The sequence below is a fragment of the Gasterosteus aculeatus genome, chromosome 16 (assembly GCF_964276395.1).
Source record: "Gasterosteus aculeatus chromosome 16, fGasAcu3.hap1.1, whole genome shotgun sequence".
In the NCBI taxonomy this organism is placed as follows: domain Eukaryota; kingdom Metazoa; phylum Chordata; class Actinopteri; order Perciformes; family Gasterosteidae; genus Gasterosteus; species Gasterosteus aculeatus.
The window spans coordinates 12315837-12332786 of record NC_135704.1 but is presented as its reverse complement, the minus strand read 5'-3'; the positions used below and the strand labels follow the sequence as shown (position 1 = coordinate 12332786).

Here is a 16950-nt window from a genome sequence, read left to right as displayed (position 1 = left end):
TAACATGTTTTTTTTTAAAGCCGGGAAGCACGTTTTTCTAATCTTAAGTGTTTTAAGCATTAAGATTCATTTAGTATTTTCTAGTCAAGTGTTCACTAAACTGAAAATTATAAAAATGAATAAAACTTTATAAAAGGGGCCCTCCCATTAGCAAATCATGCACTTTATTTTCATACATATTGTAGGTTTTTAAGTCTTTTAGCGTGGTAATAAACCTGGTTGGGTGGGGTGGTTCGTGTGGTACGTGCTGTTTTTGCACTCGTCGAGGAGGCGGGGTCAATGACGTGGCGCCCGCCGAAGCCGTAACGCAGCACCGCCGCAAGGTGCCGAGCGATAAAGCAAGCGCTCTCTCCACCTGGGCGGGGCCAGCTCGTAGTAACTCCTGCTCCGTCGTTCACTCAATTTTCTCTTGCCCACAACTGACAAGGAAGCGACTCCCGAAGTAACGCCCTGTTTACCCAACGAACCGCTCAATTCAACCTGTCTGCGGGCTCGCTTGCTTTTTAGTTTCCACGCAGGTTTCGTGTTGTGAACTTGGGGTGAAGATGTGCTCGATGGACTTGGAGAAGCTGAAGATGACGGGAGCTGGTCGAGCCATGGCAGTGCTGACCAGCGGCGGAGATGCACAAGGTGACTTTTAACTCGGCCAAATTTACATTACATTGCATTCTGTAGCCTTTAAATACCTTCTTTAATATTAGGCAAACTCAACAACGGCGTGAAACAACAGCAATGTTTTGTTTTTTTAATGGAGAGAATACGATTGAATCAAAAATAACAGTAGGAATATGCTCACGGGTCAAAGGTCGTTGCATCCACATCCACATGACTGCTGTCGATAGATCCTTGACCTCATATCTAAGCTGACCACATCCCATCGGGCTCGGTGGAAAGCCGTCATGGCGTCGTGGGAAGATGTTGAATGTTGAGGAGGAAGAAGGAGAGTCGATGGCACTTGGAGGCCGTTTGACCAGCGCTCCTGCAGACAGTTCGAGTCTGCTTTTTTTAAACACTTTCTGACAAATGTGCATTTCTGCAGACTCCCGACCAAAGGTAGTTACCCACAATTCACAGCGATGTGACGCCAAACATGGAGACCTAAAGACAGGAAAAGGGTAAACAAGGAGCGCTGCAAATAGGTATTCTGCAAAGGAAATCACATGAAGTCAGAGAGACATTAAAATAAATATTTATTCATAAATGTTTTACTAGTTTAACCAAACCGAGGTAGACCATTTGAAAAGCCCTCTAATCCTGTGAGGAAAAAGACGTTCAAATCAAGGAGTAAAAGACAAAGATCTGCTGTTGAGTTGTTTCCAGAAGCCTTCAGAGAATAAACAGTGACTTCCTGTTCCAATCCTCTGTGTTTGTAAATATGCATTCATGTGGAAACGTGGATGTATCTGCACTCCATGCCATCTTTCATTTGTTATATGTCTGTTGTATAAATAAGCTAATTAAGTATCATTATTATCAGTTAAACCTTTTTTTTACACAATATGATGTTAGCGGACAATTGAGCTAAATACTCTGCCTTTTCACCCTTTTGACCTTGTGTGAATTTATTATTGTACTTCCACTGCCAACATCATTGCCGCTTGCAGTGGACTCTTGACTACTGTCACCAGAGAGCGGATTGCACCTTTGCACCTTTTACCTGCGTTTGATTTTGCCATGCAGGGTCATTGTGTAACAGCCTGTGTGTATTGAAACTTGCAGGCAAATATTATAATCTTTTTTTATTTATGCAACTTTCCTCGCTCAAGGGATGAATGCTGCTGTTCGAGCTGTAACAAGAATGGGCATCTATGTCGGGGCCAAGGTCTATCTTATACATGAGGTAAACAATTACTATTAATAGGACACTGTAAAGCATTGAGTTATTGTCTTAGAAATTTTTCAAATAACATATTTCAAAATAAAATGACCTTTTCAGGGATACCAGGGCATGGTAGACGGGGGAGACAACATCAAACTGGCAAACTGGCAAAGTGTGACCAACATCATCCAGCTGGTAGGTTCAATACTCCTGTTGTAGCTGTAGTTTGGTCTTTTTTCAGGTCAGACGTTTTGACTTGGGTGTTACAAATAATGTCAACGGTGTCATTGTTCTATTCAAGCTTTGCTATAAGCAGAACCATTGATCATCTCATCATCTGTGACAAAGGCCTATTGTGTCTTTTTTAGTTTTCTTAATTTCTGGTTTTTAATACCTCTTTCTTTTACTCTTCTGTGCTTTTATGGTTTTATTAGGGATTTCATCCATCTCTTCTCTCCCTACCTGTCTAATACTGGTTATTACCTGGTATGGGGCTTTGCTGCATGTTTAAGCCTTATCAGTTGTAGATGCATAGTTGCAATCCCACTGTTATTTCTGCATTTGTAAATAAGGGAGAAAATGTGTTTTGTATTGTGCACCACCCACATGCTGGGCCCCCCTGCTGTATAGGGAATGGATGGCAGTTCACAGTAATCAAAGCAATACTATATTTTGACTGACTACTTACGCTCTCCATTTCCTGCTTGAAATAAATCAAATTTTCCATCTTAGATAATTCATATAACTAACAATGCCATTAAGAGGCACAGAGAAAATTTATATTCTGTGATTCTTACTATGATATTATTTCTTGACGGATAACAATGTTGTGTCTTTATTTGGTTTGTCACTTGTTACATGACGTCTCTGCTGCAGGGGGGCACTGTGATTGGCAGTGCTCGATGCAAGGCCTTCACAACCCGGGAGGGAAGGATTGCAGCCGCCTTTAACCTGGTGAAGAAAGGCATCACCAACCTGTGCGTGTGTGGCGGAGACGGCAGCCTCACCGGGGCCAACATCTTCCGCAATGAGTGGAGCAGTCTGCTGGATGAACTCTTAAAGAAAGGTAATAGCCTGCAACCAGACAAGTGGCCACCTGCCACCTAGAAAGGATGCAAGTTAAAGCTACTTAGTCATTGGCCTCACTTTTCAGGCCCGGAGGCTGCTGCCTGGTTCAACAGCACTGAATGAAGCTAATACCGTTTAAAAAGAAAAAAACAGTTGTGCAAAATTTGACTGTGCAAAAGCACTCCATCTGCAGCATACTTGGGGGAGAGCTATGGTAGACAGCATCTGGTATACCGCTGCTTCCTCTGGAGCTAACCAGCTGACACAGATGTCACCATGGATGAGCAAAGAGGCCGGGACACATACGTCTTACATCAAGCACAGCCTGAGAGACGCTGTCATTCTGAAGCTGTCTGACGTCGGGCTGGAGGGGGATGGAGGGAGGGGGGGGGGCAGGTTAGATGCTTTGTATAAACATGCAGAGATTTTGATAACGCTCCAAGTCAGTCATGGAATTATCTGTGTTAATTATATAATATTAGATTAACAAATGGACAAAGGGATGTTTACCTGTTGTGGCTCATTGCCATTAACTAATACGTGGTGCTTTTTGTGGTAGGAAGCTCATTGTTTGCGTTTGTGCATATAATAGTAAGCTACTAGAATGATGTGTGTGTGTGTGTGTGTGTGTGTGCTACTTCAGGAAGGATCACCGACACTATGGCCAAGCAGCATGCCAATCTGAACATTGTGGGGCTTGTGGGCTCCATTGACAATGACTTCTGCGGTACGGACATGACCATCGGCGCTGACTCGGCGCTGCATCGCATCATGGAGATAATTGACGCTATCATGACCACAGCACAAAGGTCAGCCACGGTGGGATGTTGGGATATATATATATATATAGAGAGAGATATATATACTATAGGATATTTTGAAGAATCAGACATTTTCAATCAATTGTTTATATAAGTATTATATGTATATGATATTATTTAGTATATTATTCTTATTATATTATTTTGTGTGTGTGTGTGTGTGTGTGTGTGTGTATGTCTGTCTGATTCTTCAAAATATCCTATAGTTGGTTACAGCCCTACACGTAATGTGTATTTAGTCCTGCATTCTTTATTGGGGAACGTTTGTTCAACACACCCATGTTTGGTGTGATGTCCATGGTCGTGCTCCGACTTGCCCCCCTGGATCTCGGCATGTTGCTACAACAGCCAAATTCTCAGTTCTATGGTTTTTACGCTCCCATACTTTAATCTGATCGCTGGGTTCCTTCCACAGCCACCAGCGCACTTTTGTTCTGGAGGTCATGGGTCGACACTGTGGGTGAGTAACGCTTGAACACGCTTTGCCTTCCTTTAACACACGGTCACTGAGTAAAACGAATGTCCTGTTGCTACAGATATCTGGCCCTGGTGTCAGCACTGGCATCTGGAGCGGACTGGCTCCTCATTCCAGAGGCTCCTCCTCAAGAGGGCTGGGAGGACCGGATGTGCCATCGTCTAGAGGGAGTAAGGCTTCACAGTTGGTTTGCCGGTTACTACGGAAGAAAGACGTGCTTTGATCTGGAAAGATTTCCGTAATACTGGAAGAAAGTCTGTGCTAACTAATTTGATGGTATCTGTTTAACACAGAGCCGCACAAAGGGGTCAAGACTCAACATTATAATCCTCGCAGAGGGAGCCATCGACACAAATGGCAAGCCCATCACCTCCACCTACGTAAAAGATGTAAGTTCAAAGATGTGTGTACCGGTTCTGAGTGATGGGTGTCTTATTCTGTGTGACGCAAAAGCCTGCAATGTTGGAATATATAATTCAAATGTTACACGGGCAGAGGTCGATCTGGCGCACTGAACTGCCTGTATGTGTGTTTTGAAGCTGGTGGGGAAGAGACTGGGTTACGACACCAGGGTGACTGTACTCGGCCATGTTCAGCGAGGGGGAACTCCCTCGGCATTTGACCGAATACTGGTGAGCTAGATACCATTTTTTTTTTTTGGTATAATATAATTTAAATACACATCTCAGCCGACCTCAATGCCGGACATGGCTCTCATGTAGGCGTTTATTACTGATGTGTAAGGGGTGATTCCTTTCAACCGACATCCATGCATGTAAACGCTGTTTTTAGAGCTGTAAGTTGGGGGTGGAGGCGGTGATCGCCCTGATGGAGGCCTCTCCTGACACGCCACCGTGCGCCATCGGCCTGTCGGGTAACCATGCCGTTCGCCTGCCTCTGATGGAGTGTGTGGAGATGGTGAGTCGCTCTCCTCCTCTCTGTAATCCTTTCTGATGGACACGTTTGGAAGCAGTGGGAGGTTTGTGTAATCTTGTGACGGTGCTGTCATTTGCAGACTAAATTGGTGCAGACTGCCATGAACGAGAAGAGGTTCGATGAGGCTATCAAACTGCGCGGAGGGTGAGAGACGATAATATTTATATCAATACAATAAAATACAAAACTACCTTGATGTGTGTCAACATATTCTGGATTGGATGGATTATTGATTTAATCATGCACACAATTGATCATATGATCTTTTTTATTCCAAGCTAAAGATAAGGATTTTCTTGCAGGAGTTTTGAAAACAACTGGAAAATCTACAAGCTTCTTGCCTTCCAGAAACCCGTCCAGTCTGAGGTAATCTGCGTCTGGCACAAACACGCACGGTTGCAGCCTCAATATGTGTAAATGAATCATCAATGTTTATCAAAAATGTGTTCTTTGGACTGGTGTTCCCTCAGACCAGCTTCTCCCTGGCCATCCTGAACGTGGGCGCTCCGGCTGCCGGGATGAACGCCGCGGTGAGGTCTGCGGTGAGGTTGGCGCTGGCTCACGGACAGAAGGTCTTCGCCGTCCACGATGGCTTTCAAGGACTCGCCAATGGAAATGTGAGTGCTTTTCCACCTCTACGCCTGTGTAGCACACGGCAGTAGATCTGGGGCTGGACTGTCGGGGACTGACACCGTGTCTGTCCGCAGCTTGTTGAGATGAAGTGGCACAGTGTGGCCGGCTGGACGGGCCAAGGGGGATCGCTGCTGGGGACTAAACGGTGAGGAGACACTTTGGTGATACAGACATGATACAAATTTAAAGAAAGGCCAAAGCTGATGCAGGATTTAGTCATGTTTTATTAATTGTTGTTGTACCATTAAACTGTGTTATTTATTTCTGTCGTGTCCCTGGTTGTAATGGCCGTTGAGGGCAAATTTAAAAAATCTATTAGCAAGTCTGCATTAAATCTAAATTGAGTTATAAATAGGTTGTTAATCATGTATCATTTTGAAAAGAATGGGATCAAGTTACTTAAATTTTCACATAAGCCAACTAATATTGCAAACCTTTAATCAAGGTAACAGGATAAGTTAATGCTGTGTGATACAACCCAGGAATGGCAAAATTGCAAATGAAATTTATTTTTGATTGATGTGATGTTTCAGAACTCTTCCAGAAAAACACATGGCGGAGATTGTGGAAACCATCACCAAGTTCAACATCTCCGCTTTGCTTGTAATCGGCGGGTTTGAGGTATGAAGCACAACCTCGTACAACCAGAATTGCACAACTTGTCTAATACATTTCAGTGCCAATGTTGCATCAAAGAGGTTTTCCGCCGTTGTCTTTCGAAGGGCTACGTAGGTGTGCTGCAGCTGTTTGAAGCCCGGAGTCGCTTCGATGAGCTCTGCATCCCCATGTGTGTAATCCCCGCCACCGTCAGCAACAACGTCCCCGGAACCGACTTCAGCCTGGGAGCAGACACGGCTGTCAATGCGGCCATGGAGGTAAAGCCGAGCAGATGGCAAATTAAAAGTGTGACTTTGATGTTTCAGGATTAACAGCAACCGAGCCCGAAAACATGACACGTAATGTGAGCCGCTGCATCGCTACGGTACACTTTGAACTCAGAGTTGAAAAACAGAGTTTAGTTTTCAGTTTTTTAACTTTGAGAAGAAGGTGGTGTGGGTCATCTCTTTAGTTCACCCCTGTAGCTGGATGTAGCCCATAAACAACATGCAATTTGTGCAATGTGAGCTCCGTAGGTGAGGGGCTGGTTAGCAGTAAGCTGCCACAGTCTTTATTCACGCTGCCATTTTGGTTTCTTCCTCAGAGTTGCGACAAGATCAAGCAGTCTGCCTCTGGGACCAAGAGACGGGTGTTTGTGGTGGAGACTATGGGCGGGTTTTGTGGGTATCTGGCAACCTGCACGGGCATAGCTGTGGGCGCTGACGCGGCCTACATCTACGAAGAACCCATCAACATCCACGACCTGAAGGTAAGACCAAAATAAACGTACTCTGCTGTTTTATTCTCTCCTTGTGTAAAGCGCTAACAGCTTTCCGTGTCTTTTATCATATAAAGACCAACGTGGATCATTTGACTGAAAAGATGAAGCAGGACATCCAGCGGGGTCTCGTGCTGAGGTGAGGAGCTGTACTCAATTAATTTCAAAGGACAATTTTGCACTCTATATATTTGAAACATTGTCGGATGCAGGTTTTCCGTTGTTGATAATTTTTTCTGTCATAACAGGAATGAAAAATGCCATGAAAACTACACTACAGACTTCATCCACAGGCTCTACTCCTCAGAGGGGAAAGGCATCTTTGACTGCAGAGTCAATGTGCTGGGGCACCTTCAGCAGGTAAACACAGCTTAGCGACCTACACAGGTCTTCAATTAGAGTTGCAACTTAATGCAACTCACAAGTTTACCTTGAAGACACAGAATCTTATAATGTATCCATACACTGCTCGCATGTTCTGCACTCCAGGGAGGGGCACCTTCTCCCTTTGATAGAAATTTCGGCACCAAGTTGGGTGTGAAGGCCATCCAGTGGATTTCAGAGAGACTGAATGAAAACTTCCGTCAAGGTACAGTTACATTAAGTGAATTAAGTCCAATTACGTAGCTCAGACACCCAAAGTGAAATCACATCAATGTATCGATTAAATCATGTTTCAGACATTATTTTTTTTCACCAGGCCGCGTGTTTGCCAACTCACCGGATACGGCGTGTGTGCTCGGCCTCAACAGGAAGGTCATCTCCTTCAGCCCCGTCACCGAACTGAAGGACAGGACTGATTTTGAGTAAGCAATCTTTTTTTTGCCATATGATAAGAGTGCATTATTGCATTATATGCATCATAAGTCTAAATAAAATCTGATTTCATTTTTTTTTTAGGCACCGGGTGCCGCTGGTGCATTGGTGGATGAATCTTCGTCCGTTGCTAAAAATGTTGGCCAAGTACCAAACCAGCTTCTGTGAATATGTGCCTGGAGAGATCGAACATGTGACTCGGCGCTCCATCAGCATTGACCATGGATTCTAGGTTCTCTGACACTGCGAGATCCTCGCAGACTTCATACTTCACAAGTGTTTTTTAACCCACTGCAATGCATGTTAACTGGACTGAAGAATTTAAAGGAGAGTCAGCATTCTGAAAAGTATTCATACATCCAAAGAGGAGCAGGTTTTTCTATTACTGCGATTCCAATGAAGCCTCTGAAGCCAAATCAATGCAATAACAAGAGACTCGGGTGTGCCACCAAGCTAAAACTCTATGATTTACTACTGAATGTATTATATCAAAGCAAATGTATGTGGTGTGTGTCATGGAATATTATATGAACAAGAGGGAACCTTAAGTAAAATGTGTGTGTATAATCCATGTTACCCTGCTAAAATGGAAAGCTACTAAATATGTTTAGAGCAACTCTATCATCAGATTTAAGTGTTGTGATGTGTGTGTGATTTGAGATTGTAAAATTTCGTTCAATTTGCACGGTGTAAGAATATAAATGACTTATGGGACCAGTGAGATGGTTATTTCATTGTATTTATACACTGTGTAGGAAACACTGCTCATTAATTAAGAACAAGAATGAGTGGATACACAGTGTAATAGAAGTAACTACTTCTGTCCTTCGAACAGAGGTATATGTAAGAGATCTGAATGTTGTGTATTGTTTTGATAATGCTGTATCTGATTAAATGTCATTCAACAGTAACACTGTTAGTAGTACATTCTTTGAAACGTGTAAAGCGCTATGGAAAGAAGATATCATCTTTAACAAGGCCAAATACCATTTAACAGAACAATGCTTAAACGTGACTTCAGTTTTACAACCATGAACCCTTACCTAAGAGACGTGTCGTCAACCAAGAAAATAAGCAACAAACTGCTTTAAAAACACTAACTCAGCATTTCAGACATCTGTCATCGATTCCTCAAAAGTTGAATGAAAATGGGAAATCCTCCCTGGTGTCCTCTTTGTCGGTTGTCCGAGGGTTTTGGGATAGAAAGGGAAACTTGAAGGCTTCACTTTGCTCTGGTTGTCCAAACAGGAACTCCGGGCCTATAAATTGATTGACAGTACGTACCTGCAGCGCTGAGCGGATAATACACGTCACAACAAGAGCGGGATTTCACTTAATACATACAGGTTGAAGACTTCGGTTCTGAGTTTTTCTGAAAAGATTGAGACACACACAGTAGTTTAGTATTCTGTTCCAGTAGCACCTCGTGAAAGGAAAAGGGTTTACAATAGAAAGGTAGTACCTTCTCGTTGAAAAGGGGGCAGGTAAAAGCGAAAGGAGACTCCTGCAAAGCAACTTGGAGGTCATTCCAAAACAAATTTAGAAACAAATTTCTGTCAAACTTTTTCCTTTGGCTCAATGCTCACCTCCTCCTGAGAAGAGCCGCGGTCAAATCCGAACCCAGAGAAGGCCAGCGTGCTGGGATCAGAGTTCAGGGAGAACAGGAAAGCTGGAGATTTGGTATCGGAGGTGCCTTGACGTGGTGGGCTGGCAGGGCTAAAGCTGAAAATGCACCAGTGACACAGTTCTCACCGGCTGGCTTGACAGGGATTCTTCAAGTCAGATAAAGCCTTACGTAAATGGGAAGGTTGGGGACGGAGGAACGGCTGTCATTTCCACCGGGGCCGACTGGGGATTTCTGTCTTGAGATGACGGAAAAGCAGCGAGTCCCTCGTTGTCCTCTTCGCTCTGTGCCTCCTCCTCACCGATGGCTACTTCCTCCGCCTCGACCTCGACTGCCTGTTGCGCGGCTGACGCTCCGGATTGCTGTTCATGTACATAAAACACCTCGAGTGGTAAAGCATTCCCAGCAGGGCGAGTTGAAATGTCTAAAATGTGCCACTTAAATCCATATTTAAATTTCAATATGTGAAAACAACAGATTTACGGTTACACTGGACCATGTGATCCGTTTGTCCCATCAGCGGTCAAACTTTGGTAGAGAACGGTTTACTCCATAAGGTTGGGACACTAGTAGAGACAGTCTATGTATAGTGAGACAATACCAAGACGTGGTCCTCTTGTCTAGATTCCTCCCCATCGTGCTTGTTGCTGTGCATCTCATCTGGCTCTCTTTCCTCTGCAGAAATAATGGGTTTAAAATGGACGTAAATATCCAAACTTGACACCACTTCCCTCTACTTACCGCCCAACGGTTGGCATGACCACGGCTCGTTGTCTTCCTCTGCAGAGAACGGGCGGCAGACGGTAGAATACTGCACCTTGTTTTCCTGACAAATGTCCTGCCTTGCCTCTACAGAAGTTGGATTACCATTCTGAAAGTTAAATGAAAACACGTCTTAACGACCCGAGCTTTATGAAATAGGCTTTACGTCCAGCATACGAGGGTTTGCCTGGAAATCCACAATGACTTCATGTGATTTGAAGTGCTGAGCTGGCGGTTGTCATGGATGCACCATGTGATTGTTTGGCATACCTGCTAAAGGTACGCATCTTCCTTGGTGATTGTTACGAGTCCACTTATGGGATTGCAATCTGCTTGTTTAAAAAATGGTGACTGACTGTTGTGGGCAGTGGTTTGTGTCGAGGGGAAAAAAGCCATGTGAGAAATGCATTCATGACCACAGATGTTAGATCAATTCATCTGAAGCTATTGAGGCAGGAGATTGTATTTAATTGTGGCACAGGAATTATGCGCGAGTCCTTGAACCACTGCGGCACGTTGACACACGGAGGCGTTGAAAATGTTAGTGAACAATGAGCCGCTGGTTTTACTGTAGCGGGTGCAGCTAGACTGATGCACTTCCATCGGGAGGGATGTGAGCTAATTACTGTGGGACCAGAGACATTTTAGGACTCTAAAGGAACTCATGGATGCCATGGAGGTCACTGTCAATATCAGGCCATTTCACAATGGCAAAAATTTGCCAGCTTTACAAATCTGTTGGCCTTTTTTCAATATGTACGAGTACCTTTGTCTGGTCAAGATGAAGAGAAGAGATGTCTATTGATGAATTGCTCTCCTCCTCCATCTCCGTATCAAGTTGTTTCTCTGGTTCTGCTGTGGGCGGCTGACCTGCAACACTAGGAAGAGAAGTGAATTAAGATCAGTTTAATGTGTCATTATTCTGTCTTTGAAATTGGCTTGGCGATACCTGGCATGTAGTTTCTCAGGGAGAAAAGAATTGACGGCTGGACCTGGTCAAGGAGACATTTAATTAACTGCATCACGAATGGTAAATATTTCCGCTCCACCAGAGCAAAGTCTGAGGATATAAAAAAAACGTATTACCAGTGAGTTGATCCAGCTTCTTCTGTCTCATTGTAATTTGATCATCACAAGCCCTGATCCTAAACTCAATCTCCTCCTTTTCAGCCTGCAGCGTGAGGAGCTTTTGAGCTAAAGGATTTTTGCAATAATATTCCTTATGCGACTGGAAAGTCTTCCGGCAGCTCGCCAGTCTCTCTTCATGGACATCCCTTGTTAGGTTACGAAAGAAAACCTTTGTTGTTAACACGAAACAATACGAGATGCAATGCAGCACCACAGGCGGGTGAACTCACAGGTCGTGGTTGTAACTTGCTTTTCTGCCCTCCAGCTCTGCTTTCAGCGTCTGCTCGTACTGAAGCAGCAGGGTGTTATTCGCCTTCATGCTGAACGTGGTACGTGGATGAAAAGCAGTAACATACGTCAGTCCCGTGTTACGTCACATGTCAAATGTGTTGTAGTCGTCATACCTTTTAGCATTTGCTTTGTTACGTGTCACAGTGATCTGCTTCGCCCTGATTTCCTCCTCAAGTGTTTGGATATTTCTGTGGATCGCTTCGATGGACGACCTCCTCTCAGCAGCGTCAACTCTGTAAACTGTGGACAGAAATGCGAGGCCTTGATGGACACCAGTTCACCAGGTACGTGACATCACAGCGTTTACCAGTTCACCAGATATGGTGATTTTTAGCTCGTTAGTCAACGTTAGTTAGGTTGAGACACAGGTGACGTTACCTTTAATCTGTTGGTTGATTTCATTCTTCTTTTGGGAAAGCTCCCTCGTCTGGAGAGCTATCAACACACAAACAATACAAACCGTCATTATGTTTAAAAGAACGCACACCCAACGTTAGTTATGTTATTATTATTATTATTATTAGTAGTAGTAGTAGTAGTAGTAGTAGTAGTAGTACACACATAGCACATATCCCCTCACCTCAGTTCTCACTACCGTTTAACGTTTTCTACCGTTAATAATGATTAGCTATCCGTTAGCCAAGTAGCTAACGGTAAACGGGCGGTGAAACGTCACATTTTCGGGCGAAGGAAACATCAACTGACGACAGACTAAAGTGTAAAAGTACCAAAGATTCAATAACGCAACTCACCAAACTGAAAAACCAGCCTGTCAATGGTATTAAGTGAAAATTGGTCGTTCATATTGTCACCAGCTTAAACCCTGAAGAGCTGACAGCGGATCAGAAATCAGAAACCAGCGAACGCGCCACGAAGCCCCGACAGATAATTAGGCAACGCGCATCAACCTGTCGAATAGATGTTAATTAAAATCATTTTAATTATTATTTTTTTGTGTATTTTACAATACTTTAAAAACGTTGCAGAGTTTTTAAAGCAACCCAAGTTAATAAAAGCACACTGCGGTCATTTTAGGTACTAACGTTATATACACATCTGGGAAGCTATAACACGTTTTAATAATAATCTAACTCAAAAGCAAATAAAACATGTTACTCAACAAAAAGTACAGAAGTATTAACAGCAACGTTGCCCAGTTATCATACAGATTGGCCCATTTCAAAGTGAAATATTTTGCCAGCAAATAAATACATTGGTGTCTAACGTCGATCGGTTAATGCATCATATTTTACAAATACATCTTTTGTAAATTGTCGAAAATATTTTATATTTATATGTAGATCAATATGTATGCATTAATTTGATTGCTGATGTGAATTTTTATATTGGGTTGTTTTCCCACATAGTTTCCTCGGGGGACAGATGTGCACCCCCGCCATGTTATAAATCTTCGTGACGTCAGGAACATGACGCTTCTGGATTGGTGTGGCCCGGTTGGAGGGGCGGGGTTAGCGCCTTGCTGGAAACACAGCGCTGCGATGTGCGCGCTCCTGCATTGTGCCGCACAAATGCACTGATTAATCCGCACTCGTTACAGTTTAACTGCCCGTTACTCGTCCAAACCACCGAAGGTAAGAATACAGCTCAATTTCAGCGCTATTTGGGGGACATTTTTTTCCGTCTGTATTTTAGTCGTCTGCAGACAAAAGAGCGGACGTGGGTGGGATTTAAATGGGAGGGGATCAGCTGTGTGAAGAATGGGTCGTCGATTTCATCCGCTCCCATCATTTCTGGAAATCCGTATTCGTCTATGAATTGTGTAGGTTTCTCCTTCGATGTGTCTGTAAGGGCGGTGGGGTTAACAGACTGGACCCCCTGAGAGTTAATAGCACATCGGTGCCCTGTCATGCAAAAGAGAGAGAGATAAGCCCCCCCTTTTTTGGACAAATCAATGACGCTTTGTTTGTTATCTATATAGAGCGATTTAGTCTTTAGATGCTCACGTGATCAAAGATGATGTGATATTTAGATGATTTCTTTTTTATTATTATCAGTCGTCATCATCACTCAAGCAGTGACTGTGCAGAATCTAGGCCAGGATGTGCATTATTGTGCCTGTATAAAAGCAACGCCGCTATACATAACGCCTCTCCCGCTCTCTCAATGTGTGTGTGTGCTTTTGTTTCTTTGCTGTCAGCTGGAAATCTCCCTCACATTGAACACTTACACATAATGGGTGGACACAGGCTGTGCTGCTCCGCACGTCACTATTAGTCTCCACATAAGCCATCCGAAAGTATCCTACAAGAGAGTGTTTGGTGGCTCCGGGGACAGCATGGCACAGGTGGAGGAGCCTCAAACCGAGGGAGAGGGAAGCCCCCAGACCATCTCCTTAAGATCAGAGGTATCGGGGAACCACGTGGACGACGGAGACGCGGGGCCTTCCGTCAGGAGGAAGAGGAGGAAGAAGAAAGACCCGCGTCCGGAGTCCATTATTGTTTACCGCTCTGAGATGGAGAGGGCGCCGGGAGAGGACCAAGACGTTGAAGAGGGACCAGAAAGGAGCTCGGAGGAGGGAGCGAAATTTCTCTGCACGCCTACTGGCGAAGGTGAGAGGGAACAACTTCTTGCTCGCCTTCCTTTGCTATTTCTAAATTTGCCATTGTGTAATTTTCTCAACTTGTGCTACCTCTCCACAGGAGAAGGATGGAGTCTTCCTCCAGACAGTCGCTACGTGACCCTGACGGGCACCATCACCCGGGGGAAGAAGAAGGGCCAGGTCGTCGACATCCACCTCACTTTGACGGAGCGGGAAATCCGGGATCTGGCCAAGTCGAAGGAACGCCTCGACGCAGAGTGCGAGGCCGGGGACGGCGGCAAGCGCACCTGCAGTTTAGGCGTGTGCCACGGACCCCACGTCGTCCTGTGGAGCCTCTCCTGCGCCCCTGTCATTTTCCTCCTCTCCTTCATCACCTCCTTCTACTACGGCACTCTGACCTGGTACAACGTCTTCCTGGTGTACAACGAAGAGCGGACCTTCTGGCACAAGATCACGATATGCCCCTTCCTCATCATCTTCTACCCCATGCTCATCATGCCCGTGGCGCTGTCGCTGGCGCTGTACTCCGCCGTGGTGCAGGTGTCCTGGGCCTTCAGCGAGTGGTGGCAGGACGTGAGGGACCTGGAGAAGGGCTTCTGCGGCTGGGCCTGCGGGAAGCTGGGACTGGAGGACTGCTCCCCGTACAGCATAGTGGAGCTGCTCGACTCGGACACCGTCTCCGGCACTCTGCACAGCAAGGCTCCCAGTGAACTCGCCCAGACGTCCTCGGTGTGAATTTGGGACTTAAATGCCAGAACGTTTTAGTCAGTCCCGGTGAAGCACTTGAAATCTGTTTACTTTTCTGTAAATGAAAACCGAACACTGCCTGATTTGTCCTGAAATGCTGAACTGTGTATTATTTTGTAAAACACTATTGGATCAAGATCATTCTAGATGATTCCCTTTAGCGTGGGAGTGGAAATGTTCATGTAAGTTATTTTTCAATCACTTATTCCTACGCATGACCTTGTAAATACAGGTAGGTTTAGATTAACTGGCGGTGGTCATTCATTTGACGCCTGAAAGTCAAACCAAGTTTACCTTCATCTGTAAATATCTGTAACTAAGTGTGATCACTCAGCTGTGCACTGAAATCAAAATGAAGATGCATTTCAAAGGCCTTTGAAATGCATCTTCATTTCTGTGTTGTATGTGAAGCCATCATAATCACTCTGTCATGTTGTAGTGGAAGTGAGGCTGGATTAGTGACTGTAAAAAGTTAGCAACTGACCCAGTGGATTTTATCGGGAATAGACAATATACGCACCTTACCATGGGCAGTTTTTGTCAGCATGTAGTTTTGAGGATACGGATGGCATTACTTTATATTTTTCCAAATGAACAACATCAACAATGTGCCTCATTGATGTGTTTTAATGTGTATGGCTCAGTGGAATAAGCTACGTCAAGCTTTTGATACATAGGAATAACATGCTGGAAACATTAAACCAGCGGTGATTTTTTATGGGTTTTGTTGAAAATAAGAAAAATATAGAATATTACCAGTCTTATCCTTTTATAACTCTGTTATTGTGGATGGTATTGTGCTTACATATGGCATATTCCAAAAATTAACTGTATTTCATCAGGAAATAACCAGCGATTGGGTACTTGTTGGTGTCTGGGCATCTAGGCTGATTAAAATCATGCCGCCATGTGTTGCTGCTGATGTCTTCTGTACTGTATCTGTATATGTGCGTGACAGAGTACAAAAAGAGAGAGGAAGTGGAATCAATAGGGGCCCACGGCAGGTAAAAACAGTCACGATTTGAAGCCATAGTCAGGACAAGATGAAACATTTGGTGAAGTAACATGTTTCATGTAATCTAAGGCTCCATTCACATGCTATGTGATTTCAAAGTACTGGTTTTGTTCTCACAATTTATTTTCCCACGTGAGCGAAACAGTTCACTGTAATTTTCTACCTTTTGACTGGTGATTTAATTTATACATTTCTAATATTTAAGTCTAGTTCAACTCATGAAATTGTACTACCTAGCTGATTTACTCTGGAATTTTGAAGTAAATGTATTGCAAACAGCCAACATGCACCGGTTGTAATGCATGGCTGATGGAGCTGGTTTAAATAGATCAGATTCAATCATTCTGACGTTTATATTCAGAACTGACTGGCTGGGGTAATTCATCAGTGTTTGTGGATTGAGTCTGTATTCCACATCACATGTTGTGAAACATGCAAATAAAAAGAAATACACAAATTAAATAAAGTGTTATGTCTTTACATCAAAACTATGTGAACATTTTTTCCTCTCTATTGGGGAAAACAAAAACAGCAGGTCGATGATCTTGGTGTGACTCATTATGTCTGGGAAAAAAGCATACATCCCAGCATGGTCCTAACCAATGCAGATGGCTTTCTGGGGTTTGGGGGATGTGATTATTGGCACCCCAGTGTGACACTGTGAGGCTTACTGAAGAAAATCCATATGTCCCAAAACAGTATAGAGATAAAAACACAGTCAGGGTTAATACGTATTTACAAACCTGTAGAGATCCGTGTGGTATGGTCTGTTTTTGTTAAATTAATTTTGAAACAATTTAAGGTTAAAACAACACAGACTGTGGGTCCCATTTGTTTGGGAGTGGGGGATTTGTGTCATGAGTGTATTTTTGTATTATTA

At 43.9% G+C, this 16950-nt stretch overlaps 3 protein-coding genes across 3 annotated transcripts; 2 read left to right on the top strand and 1 right to left on the bottom strand.

The window, feature by feature from the left end:
- Window positions 1–257: 257 nt before the first annotated feature.
- On the top strand, window positions 258–8854 carry pfkla (phosphofructokinase, liver a). The gene is made up of 22 exons (XM_040202080.2): window positions 258–630; window positions 1767–1840; window positions 1937–2014; window positions 2696–2885; window positions 3531–3696; window positions 4124–4168; window positions 4245–4353; window positions 4477–4572; window positions 4723–4815; window positions 4976–5101; window positions 5199–5263; window positions 5422–5485; window positions 5590–5736; window positions 5827–5897; window positions 6286–6373; window positions 6475–6627; window positions 6954–7118; window positions 7205–7266; window positions 7376–7487; window positions 7617–7716; window positions 7828–7933; window positions 8028–8854. Exons 1-22 carry the CDS (start codon window positions 546–548, stop codon window positions 8173–8175), a joined length of 2343 nt encoding a protein of 780 aa, XP_040058014.1. The 5' UTR covers window positions 258–545; the 3' UTR covers window positions 8176–8854.
- LOC120834201 (uncharacterized) lies at window positions 8667–11777 on the bottom strand. Its single transcript, XM_078091165.1, has 7 exons — window positions 11096–11777; window positions 10309–10438; window positions 9739–10242; window positions 9530–9665; window positions 9406–9447; window positions 9288–9315; window positions 8667–9202 (listed from the first exon to the last, which is right to left on the bottom strand). The coding sequence occupies exons 3-7, from the start codon at window positions 9774–9776 to the stop codon at window positions 9075–9077; spliced, it is 372 nt and encodes a 123-aa protein (XP_077947291.1). The 5' UTR covers window positions 9777–10242; window positions 10309–10438; window positions 11096–11777; the 3' UTR covers window positions 8667–9074.
- A 1336-nt stretch (window positions 11778–13113) lies between these two features.
- Window positions 13114–16536, top strand: tmem169b (transmembrane protein 169b). The gene is made up of 3 exons (XM_040202361.2): window positions 13114–13340; window positions 13907–14318; window positions 14409–16536. Exons 2-3 carry the CDS (start codon window positions 14045–14047, stop codon window positions 15041–15043), a joined length of 909 nt encoding a protein of 302 aa, XP_040058295.1. The 5' UTR covers window positions 13114–13340; window positions 13907–14044; the 3' UTR covers window positions 15044–16536.
- Window positions 16537–16950: the final 414 nt, after the last annotated feature.

What these genes read in the sequence shown, in the direction of transcription:
- tmem169b (XM_040202361.2), top strand. Translation starts at nt 14,045, where the DNA reads ATGGCACAGGTGGAGGAGCCTCAAACCGAGGGAGAGGGAAGCCCCCAG. An exon ending in CTGCACGCCTACTGGCGAAG is followed by an intron (nt 14,319 to 14,408) that starts GTGAGAGGGAAC and finishes ACCTCTCCACAG; the next exon opens with GAGAAGGATGGAGTCTTCCT.
- LOC120834201 (XM_078091165.1), bottom strand. Translation starts at nt 9,776, where the DNA reads ATGACAGCCGTTCCTCCGTCCCCAACCTTCCCATTTAC. An exon ending in GCCCCCTTTTCAACGAGAAG is followed by an intron (nt 9,316 to 9,405) that starts GTACTACCTTTC and finishes CAATCTTTTCAG; the next exon opens with AAAAACTCAGAACCGAAGTC. An exon ending in AGAACCGAAGTCTTCAACCT is followed by an intron (nt 9,203 to 9,287) that starts GTATGTATTAAG and finishes ATCAATTTATAG; the next exon opens with GCCCGGAGTTCCTGTTTGGA.
- pfkla (XM_040202080.2), top strand. Translation starts at nt 546, where the DNA reads ATGTGCTCGATGGACTTGGAGAAGCTGAAGATGACGGGAGCTGGTCGA. An exon ending in CCTCCACCTACGTAAAAGAT is followed by an intron (nt 4,573 to 4,722) that starts GTAAGTTCAAAG and finishes TGTGTTTTGAAG; the next exon opens with CTGGTGGGGAAGAGACTGGG. An exon ending in CGGCATTTGACCGAATACTG is followed by an intron (nt 4,816 to 4,975) that starts GTGAGCTAGATA and finishes CGCTGTTTTTAG; the next exon opens with AGCTGTAAGTTGGGGGTGGA.